The sequence below is a fragment of the Salvelinus sp. IW2-2015 genome, linkage group LG24 (genome assembly GCF_002910315.2).
Source record: "Salvelinus sp. IW2-2015 linkage group LG24, ASM291031v2, whole genome shotgun sequence".
In the NCBI taxonomy this organism is placed as follows: Eukaryota; Metazoa; Chordata; class Actinopteri; order Salmoniformes; family Salmonidae; genus Salvelinus; species Salvelinus sp. IW2-2015.
Window position 1 is genome coordinate 3,276,324 of NC_036864.1, and position 10,707 is coordinate 3,287,030.

Here is a 10,707-nt window from a genome sequence, read left to right on the forward strand (position 1 = left end):
CCCGGTAGACATCAGCAAGGACTGGAGGCAAAGCATAAACATCATTGAATCCTGAAGGATGTACAATATACTGGGAAGCAACACAGTCAGATTGCTTCAGCTGTGGAGAACCTGAAGAATATATTTTCAGGTATGCTCAGCTGCAACATAAGATGCCACTTGATTTGGAGATATTATTGTTGGTTTGCATTGCATTTGATGTGACATTGTACGGCACRGCACTTCAAGCCTCCACYKGGAAAGMWACCGTCCTGTAGGTTTTCACTCCAACCATAATCTAGCTCACCTGATTCTAATTATTAGCTGGTTGATAAGCTAAATCAGGTAAATTAACACTGGGATTGGAGCGAAAAACTACAGTAGGGTAGATCTCCATGTATTTGATATTCCTCCTCCCTTCCTGTGCAGTGCCTGAGATGGTGGCATATGTGACAGGTTAAAGGAAATACTAATAGCCTGTTATGCATTAAAAAGTATTAGTAAGTTCTTAGTATGTGAGGATCTTAAAACATCTAAGGTTAAGAAGATCATGCATTCAGTATTAGTTGATAGAGATTGATAACATTTATATAATTGTGTTAAAATCCGTCAAGCGTACAAAGGGTACGAATTGTGAGAGGAATGTGTAAACGTTATGTTGATTACTTTACTTTGTCGTGGGTAAAAGTGTTAATCTGTGATCTACTAAATGAGCTTGAGATCGATTGCTCTGGTCTCCACTCAAGTTCCCGGAGAAATCGCGGTCTTTTCTCATTGCACTAAAAGTTTCAATGAGTAAACAATACCGTACCACTCTCGTGATCATTTCTCCCCTTTTTCAGGGGCGTAACACATACACACCAGATAGAGCAAGCCGAGCTGCTGGAGGGCCACCACAAACTGATGAACATGGAGGGCTCATGGACTGACGTCATGTACGATCAGCACCGCATGGACAGCAACAACACGCACAACATGAACCTCATTCAAAGCCACTTTGACGAGGTGCAGGGCCTGTCGGATGACCTGGCCAAGCAGCTGTAGATAGTGCTGTAGCGCGCAAAGGGCAAAGCTGGAGGTCACAGTGAGCGAACGCATCCAGGGCACCCAGTCGATGACACTTGAGTCGGACGAAAGGTGGCTGAACAATAACGAACCTAAAACCTCCGTTTGGAGTTACAGCCGTACACTGACAATCTTCTAAGGATGTTGTTTATAATTAGGGCCCTGTGTTTTGTGCAATCATGTGACATAGCAAGACTTTGTCCTGTATTTATTTTAAGCCTTATCCAGAAATGAGAATTACACCAAAAATTAAAGCAATTGTCTGAGGATGGTGCTGGACCATCTGACAGAAAAAGTAAAGAGGACAAAAAGCTTTCATCAAACTGTTAGTGCATTCATCTCCTCACGACTCGACTACTGCAACTCATTACTCTCAGGCATCAACTCAAGCTGCCTCCATAAACTCCAAATTGTTCAGAACTCTGCAGCCCAACTCCTCACCCACACTAAGTTCTGGAAGCATATAATAAGAATAATTTGGTGGGGGTGTCACGACTTCCGCCGAAGTCGGCTCCTCTCCTTGTTCCGGCGGCATTCGGCTGTCGACGTCACCGGCTTTCTAGCCATCGCCGCTCCATTTTTCATGTATCCATTTGTTTTGTCTTGTTCCCTGCACACCTAGTTTTCGTTCCCCAATCAATCCATATGTATTTATTCCTCTGTTCCCCATCATGTCTTTGTGTAAGATTGTTTGTGTTATGTGTATTTTGGAATTGTGGATATTGTTACGCGCATTACTTTTTGTCTATGTTCTGTGTTTGGGCACATTTTATGTTACTTTGTGCTGTCATTTTTGGACCGGAATAAAAAGTGTGCCTGTTCACTACACTCTGCTCTCCTGCACCTGATTTCGCCTCCAATACACACTCCTAACAGGGGGCTTATATTTGTCCTATTTCACACGTGTATTAATAAGCGTGTGTGAATTGGACATGTGTATTTTTGCATAACCCAACTCTCCCTGAGATACCCCTTGAAGAGTGGGGTCACAGCCAGGGTCTGCCATTATCAAAGGCGACCCTGGAGTAATTAGGGTTAAGTATCTTGCTCAATAGCACGTCGACAGATTTTCACCTAGTCGGCTCGGGGATTAGAACTAGCAACCTTTCGGTTACTGGCCCAATGCTCAAACCACTAAGCTACCGGTGCAGTTCTCCGTGAACTCAACTAGCACCCTGTCTCCCAAGCATTGAATACAACATTTTCCTGGGGGAAACAGATCCATGGGGGGAAACCAGAGGGTTAAATAATGAACATGTAATGGGGGAATTGAAACCAGGTGTGTAAAAACCAAAGACAAAACAAATGGAAAATGAAAAGTGGATCGTGATGGATAGAAGGCCGTCGACCGCTGAACGCCGCTCGAACAAGGAGATGGACCGACCACGGCGGAAGTCGTTACACAGGGCCTTCTGCAGGGAACTCCTTCTCTCCAGCCATCCGTGACTCTGAGTCCATTACTCTCCCCCACTATCCTCAAACAGCTCTCTTGTCCATCAAGTTGCCTCGTGCATCAGGAGCTGGACGTCTACCACATGGGCAGCTATGGCTGGGACAAGGCTAATTATAACGTTATGGCTGGTAATGTTATCTCCCAACAATTTTGCACCAAACCTCAATGTTTTAATGTTGTTTATTATGTTACTATGTGCAATGCAATGATTTTCACATTGTTTACCCTGAATGATGAAAAAAACGAATTCCCGATCAGTGATTGTGCTGTTACGCACCACAGATATGTGTACTACAAAATTTGTAGTAGTTGGTACTGACTTGTTTGGCCTCCAGGACAGGATAGTGCTCCTGGTCAACTGGTAGGTCCTCAGGAGATTCCCTCTTTCAATGTACTACACTTGTCACGGATCCCTCTGGAACTTTCATTGCGCACACCTGACCCCTGACACCTGACCCCTCCGTTGGTACATGTCAGTACCTGTGCTGTGTGTTTTGGCCTTCGTGCTATTGTGGATTGCCAGATGATTACGGGTCTCGTCCCGTGGGTTAATCATTGTGCGTGTGTGTATTTATTCAAGGTACACCTCGCTCTTTTGCTTGGGTTTCAACCCTGTGTTTTTGTTACGTGTTTGTTTGGTCTTCGTCCCCGTGCCCTTCCACGGCGCATCATTACTTGTGGTATAATAAAAAAAAATATTACGCATTCCTGCGCCTGTCTCCCGATATCATTCTCACGAATGTGACAACACTGAACAAAAATATAAACTCAACATGCAACAACTTCAAAGATTTTACTGAGTTGCAGTTCATATAAGGAAATCAGTCAAATGAAATAAAATTCATTGGGCCCTAATCTATGGATTTCACAAGACTGGGAATACAGATATGCACATTAAATGAACATTACATTCTCTTGCAACAGATCTGATGGACATTCCTGCAGTCAGCATGCCAATTGCACGCTCCATCAAAACTTGAGACATCTGTGGCATTTTTTGTGGCCTTTTACAGTCCCCAGAACAAGCCCACCTGAGTAATGATCATCATATTTAGGCAGCCTTTTCCCACCTGTTGTTTGTGGGATCTGGTTTTGTGTTTAGTTGCGTTGAGCACTGCATTACTGCACATTTGTTATTCTTTGTTGTTTTTGGTTGTAAGTTTTCACTATTAAATAATATGTGGAACTCTACGCACGCTGCGCCTTGGTCCACTCATTTCAACAATCGTGACACTACGAGGAAAACTTTTGTGGAAAACTTTAAAGGACATTGGCTCAAACCTCATCTCTGGTTAATAAGTTACCTATCTCTTCTGGACACTATGGCCAGTCTTTCATTAACAACTTTTACCATAGCAAAGGTATCACAAATGATTTGTTTGAGCTGGGCATGGTAACAGAGGGCAACGTTAACCTGATGAGGACCAGAGGGCGCTGTTTTCACTTTGGGGGRAAATCGTACCCAATTTAAACGGCCTCGTACTCAATTCTTGCTCGTACAATRTGCATATTATTATTACTATTGGATAGAAAACACTCTTTAGTTTCTAAAACCGTTTGAATTTTGTCTGTGGGTAAAACACAACTCATTTGGCAGCACACTTTGTGACCAGGAAGTGGAAAGTCTGAAATCTATGGTCTGTTCAAGTGACTGCCTATAAATGGGCATGATACGTATGATATAGTGCACGTCATACCACCTTCACCCGGATGTCAAGAGGAAGTGAGAGGACAAATATGAGTTGATTATCCTCTGTCCTGACGTTGAATAAGCCTCTTGGAACAACGTGTCCCCCATTTTCTGTTCTGCAAGGGCGCGTGTTGGGACCTGTATTGCTCTACTGGATACCCAGTTGTTATGGGCGAATATGATCTCCGGCTTTGATTTTATTTGATCATGTTACAATATCATCCTAAAGTATGTTTTTTCAATATAGTTTCATTAGATTATTGAAATTTATTCGGGACGTTAGTTGTGTTGCGTGTTTGACTTTGTTTTGAAGTTGGAGAGCTTAGCGCCGCATGGCCAGTGTGCTTGCTAATTCAAGAGGGAAAGACCCGTTCTGAATCCAAACAACAGACGGTTCTGGACATAAGGACCAAAGGTACAATTCTGAAATGATAGCAAAGTAGGAATTTTGTGATGCTATCTCTCATATATATCTGTCGAGACTGTGTATTAGTAGCTTTGCGCTCAGTGTTTGGTTATTCCCTTACATAACTAAAGTCTTATGTCGTAATGAAAGATATTTTTTAGAATTCTAACACTCGGCTTAACTGAAGTTGCGATTAAGAACTATCGGATCTATCGTTCTACACACATGTATTTTTTGAAGTTTATGGAATAGCTATCTTGGCAGAATAGGTAGAAGATCTGAATAAAATTCCGCACATTCTGGGGAAAAAATGCTACTTAGCACGTTTATGCTACGTTAATGGCTACGTTGTATAACCACGGAGCTTCAGCTCTAATATGCAAATTTTCGGACAGAAACATAAGTGTAGTAAACCTGAGTTTATGGATCGTCTCCGAGAAGTTTGCAAGTTAGTGAATTTTAATATCTTTTGTGGTTTTCATTCGCTAACGCCTAACGTGCCGTATTGCTATCGCCTAACGTGCCTGATGAAATGATGCGGTAGTGTGGTAGGCTATTGTAGTAAGCTAATATAATGCTATATTGTGTTTTCGCTGTAAAACACTTAAAAAATCGGAAATATTGGCTGTATTCACAAGATCTTTGTCTTTCATTTGCTATACACCATGTATTTTTCAGAAATGTTTTATGATGAGTATTTCGGTATGTCACGTTGGTGTCTGTAATTATTCTGGCTGCTTTCGGTGCAATTTCTGATTGTAGCCGCAATGTAAACTATGATTTATACCTGAAATATGCACATTTTTCGAACAAAACATAGATTTATTGTATAACATATTATAAGACTGTCATCTGATTAAGTTGTTTCTTGGTTTCTTTGGTTTGTTCTAGGTTAGTTTGGTTGATTTTGTGCATGCTACCTGTGCTGTGAAAAATGTCTGTGCTTTTTTCTATTTGTTGGTGAGCTAACATAAATATATATTGTGTTTTCCCTGTAAAACATTTAAAAAATCGGACATGTTGGCTGGATTCACAAGATGTGTATCTTTCATTAGCTGTATTGGACTTGTTAATGTGTGAAAGTTAAATATTTATAAAAAAATATTTTTTGAATTTCGCGCTCTGCCTTTTCAGTGGAATGTGGGAGGAGTTCCGCTAGCAGAACGCTGGGGCTGTAAAGGTTAACAATCTACTATGCTTAATGAGCACAAACAAAGCAACTGGGCTGGATAACCTTCCTGCAAGATTCATAAGGATAGTGCTTGTGTCACTGCTAAAATGATGACACATATTGTAAACCTTTCTATTAGGAGCGGTACCTTTCCCAAGCATCTCAAAACGGCCTGGGTGCTTCCACTCCATAAGAGCAGTAAAACAAATGTAGGAATCTACAGGCCTGTGTCAATCCTCCGCACCTACAGGTATGGTTATGTTCGACTTGCAGAAAGCTTTTGACACTGTAGACCATGATATTCTCCTGATGAAACTGAAATGCATGGGTCTAAATTATGTAGCAGTGAATTGGTTTAGGTCTTGGAACTAAACAGATTGCTTAGGGCTGCCATAACAGTAAACTGTGCAGGCAAGGAGATTTAATCTAAAACAAGTGTAACTTATCTTGGTGTGTCCCTGGATCAATCCCTTTCTGGAGACCTGATTGCTGCTAAAATTCTTTTTAAAATGGCAAACAAATTGACATTTTTATATCGTTACACTAGATATTTTAACATTAAAGTTAATTAACTGCTTGTCTCAACCTTGATTCAGCGTCAGTTTGATTATGCCTGCTCTGCTTGGTATAGTGGGCTATCAAAAAAGCTGAAAAAGAGAACGCAGGTCATGCAAAATAATGTTATCAGGTGTATGACTGTCCCCCCTAGGACCCACATAGGGGTACAGGAGTTCTGGGAGGTGGGCTTGTTGCCTTTGGAGTCCAGAGTGGAGCAACTTAAACTTAATCATATGTTTGACATCTTAAATGACCGTGCCCCAGGTTACATGAAAAACCACATTGTTATGGTCTATAACCAACACAGCACGTATTTCCTTGCCAGGCATTTTTCTATGGAATAGCCTTCCCTTGGAGATCAAGCAAATAAAAACGGCTTTAAAAAGCAGGCAAAGTTTTTCATTTGGTCAAGGTTGTCTAAGTAAGGGAAACCACTCCATTGCCCCTTGTGCCCCTTCTGCCTGTCAGGTGTATTTATTTGAAGGATCGGTATGATGTGCAATTAATAGATTGTTTAAATGTGAAATGAATATGGCTGATTTAAGGTTAGGGAGAAGTGCAGTGAATAGTGCCACTTTAGGATGTCAACATAAATTACTGAATTTATGGTTGTTTGTCATTTTGTCTTGTCTTTTAATCATGTGTTATTGTTTTTACCATGGAGGACCACTTTGGAAATAAGCGTTTTAATTCATACTTCCAAGTCATATCCTTTGGGTCCACATTGTTCATTTTGTGTATATGTATGTTGCCCAAAATAAATTCAAGGACATTAGATATTGAGATGACCTGGTTTTAGAGTATTTACATGATGCATAGGAAGTGTAGTGTACTGTATTTTAAAATTATATTTCTCTATATATGAATTACAAATCAGCCTTTAACTAGTTAAATCCTGTTTCTAGTCTATTAGTTACAATGTGTAACCATTGATGTCCCAGGACCAATATTAGTAAACACTGTTGAAGTGTATAATTTTAATACATACAGTTGGAAGTTAACATACACCTTAGACAAATACATTTAAACTCAGTTTTTCAAAATTCCTGACATTTAATCCTAGTACAAATTCCCTGTCTTATGTCAGTTAGGATCACCACTTTATTATAAGAATGTGAAATTTCAGAATAATAGTAGAGAATTATTTATTTCAGCTTTTATTTCTTTCATCACATTCCCAGTGGGTCAGAAGTTTACATTCACTCAATTAGTATTTCGTAGCATTGTTTCAAATTGTTTAACTTGGGTCAAATGTTTTGGGATAGCCTTCCACAAGCTTCCCACAATAAGTTGGGTAAATTTTGGCCCATTCCTCCTGACAGAGCAGGAGGTTTGTCAGGTTTGTAGGCCTCCTTGCTCGCACATGCTTCTTCAGTTCTGCCCACAAATTTTCTATGGGATTGAGGTCAGGGCTTTGTGTTGGCCACTCAATAGCTTGACTGTGTTGTCCTTAAGCCATTTTGCCACAACTTTGGAAGTATGCTTGGGGTCATTGTCCATTTGGAAGACCCATTTGCGACCAAGCTTTAACTTCCTGACTGATGTCTTGAGATGTTGCTTCAATATGTCCACATAATTTTCCATCCTCATGATGCCATATTTAGTCTCTTTTGTGCAGGTACAGATGCTCGCTCTGGCAGAGAAGATACACCCACAGCATGATGCTACCACCTAACCGATGCTTCACGTGTTGGGATGGGGTTCTTCGGCTTGCAAGCCTCAACCTTTTTCCTCCAAACATAATGATGGTCATTATGGCCAAACACTTCTATTTTTGTTTCATCAGACTAGAGGACATTTCTCCAAAAAATCCAATCTTTGGCCCCATGTGCAGTTGCAAACCGTAATCTGGCTTTTTTATTGCGGTTTTGGAGTAATGGTTTCTTTCTTGCTGAGCAGCCTTTCAGGTTGTCGATATAGGACTCGTTTTACTGTGGATATAGATACGTTTGTACCCGTTTCCTCCAGCATCTTCACAAGGTCCTTTGCTGTTCTGGGATTGATTTGCACTTTTCGCATCAAAGAACGCTCCTATCTAGGAGACAGAAGGCGTTTCCTTCCTGAGCGGAATGACGGCTACGTGGTCCCATGGTGTTTATACTTGCGTACTATTTTTGTACAGATGAACGTGGTACCTTCAGGCGTTTGGAAATTGCTCCCAAGGATGAACCAGACTTGTGGAGATCTACAATTATTTTTCTGAGGTCTTGGCTGACTTATTTTGATTTTCCCATGATGTCAAACAAAGAGGCACTGAGTTTGAAGGTAGGCCTTGAAATACATCCACAGGTACACCTATTGACTCAAATGATATCAATTAGCCTATCAGAAGCTTCTAAAGCCATGACATAATTTGCTTGAATGTTCCAAGCTGTTTAAAGGCACAGTCAACTTAGTGTATGTGAACTTCTGACCCACTGGAATTGTGATACAGTGAAATAATCTGTCTGTAAACAATTATTGGAAAATTACGTGTCATGCACAAAGTAGATGACTTGTCAAAACTATAGTTTGTTAACAAAAAATGTGTGTAGTGGTTGAAAAACAAGTTAATGACTCCAACCTAAGTGTATGTAAACTTCCGACTTCACCTGTACATGATACTCCTGGTATTGGATATGACAAAAATAATCTCAAAGACATTCATACCTGAACTACACCTTTATTTGCCAAGGTAGAGAACATTATCAGGGAATACATTAAATACAGGCTACAATGTGGGGATCTCATACATGGTAATAACTACATGTATATACAACTTGCATCCTTGACACAAAGTTACTATATTCTACTCAATCCATAGGCTTTATTAATGTCATTCAGACTGTTTTGAAGTTGATACAACTGGCTGAGAGCTGAGGTTCATAGCTAGGTTCTCAACTAATATGTATACCAAACGTTTGGGTCCATACAGAGATCAGCTAGATAGACATACAGGTATTTTTATCCTCCACTGTACAATAAGCAAGAACATAGCTAGCTACGTTATTTCATCTATCTGCATTGCATGGCAAATATCAGCAAGGCATGCCTACACAATTGTACATTCAATTTGCAGTAAATGCTTTAGCTAGCTAGATTCTTTATATCCACTGTTTCACAAGACGATAGCCTGGTTTGCTGGTTGTTTCAGGAGTCCCTAAAACATTAAACAACCAGAATTACAATTTCATACTCATGTCACAACACCCATAAAGCTAGCCAGCTAACTGGCTAATGTTAGCTAGTCAGCTAGCTTGCTAAATCGCGATTGTTTTTGTAAATTTACTTTATGATAAAAAAATATGTATAATCGTTTGTCGCTACATTAACTAACATATTCCTGTCAACTGTAAATGTTTTGCATGATTCGTTATGACGTTATAATCACTTACATTTGCTTTGATCCTCGTATTTTTGTCACGCTCAACTTTGTGAGCAGTGCCGCGTGGACTTTGTACTTTTCTGCACGAGTAAACTTGTCTACTCGCACCTAGCTATATAAAGCGGTTGCCTATGTCAGCATGTCTGACTGTTGTCATTATCGAATAACTCAGTGTAAGTAAATTTGGACATGAAGTTTGAAGCGAATGTGACTCGTAGCCAATTTGTTCTGTCACCAATCAGTTTTCACAGGTTAAAGCCAGGACAAATGGAATGTCAATCCCACCATCTTTACCAATATTCGGTTAGTTTCTGTCTTGTCTTTTTCTACAGGTGTTCGTCCACCATGGTTGGGACTTTCCCGYTGCTGTCAGTGCAGCCAACGCGGGGGCTCGTGGATGAGAAGATCCAGGTAGTTGTGAGGAATTTACCTCCAGCGCTCTCGGTGACACTACATTCCCTTCATCGCTCTGAGGATAAGGACCTTTGGGAGGCGTTCGGCCATTACACCAGCGAYGGCCAAGGCACGGTGACAGGTAGGTTTGTGACCGCCGACCGGGCTTACAGACCGTGTTCTTGGATGTAGCCTTGGCCTAACTTCTGTATGAAATCCCATATATACTCTTGTTTAATTCAATTACATGTTGTCCTGGTGTTCGCCAATAAGATCAGCACGCGCTGAAACATGAGATGCTGGCGGCTGGCCAATGTTTTTGCCTGTTCGTTTGCCTTCTATTGTCATCCAGTTAGTACAATATCACTGTACAACACAGCAAACCTTGATTAAAAGATGGCAAAATAGATGTTACTAAAACCAATATGGTTGTCGTAAAGGTCATTGTAGTGTCACAAGCCGGCTCATAGCCTGTGACAAAAATGAGGGGACACGAACAACAGGTATAGGCCAATTAAAAGTGTTCTTTATTTTAAACAAAACTATTAACTTAGACTAAGAAAAAGGAATGAGGTGTGGAAGTATCATAATGTAAGGTGTATGTAAAGTGCATGGATGCGTGAATATG

The 10,707-nt window shown here is 40.6% G+C and overlaps 1 protein-coding gene across 2 annotated transcripts in view; it reads left to right on the forward strand.

Annotated features, from left to right (window-relative positions):
* The window catches only part of LOC111951298 (acyl-coenzyme A thioesterase 5), a 59,376-nt gene that overhangs the window by 37,088 nt on the left and 11,581 nt on the right, over positions 1-10,707 (forward strand). The window contains exons 1-3 of one of the 2 annotated variants that reach the window (XM_023969354.2): positions 3,705-3,905; positions 5,774-6,014; positions 10,019-10,221. In XM_023969354.2, coding sequence (XP_023825122.1) covers positions 5,872-6,014; positions 10,019-10,221 — 346 coding nt within the window. In that variant the 5' untranslated portion in view covers positions 3,705-3,905; positions 5,774-5,871. Of the gene's footprint in view, positions 1-3,704; positions 3,906-5,773; positions 6,015-10,018; positions 10,222-10,707 lie in introns of those variants that run through there. The other variant, XM_070434756.1, reaches the window with a different exon arrangement.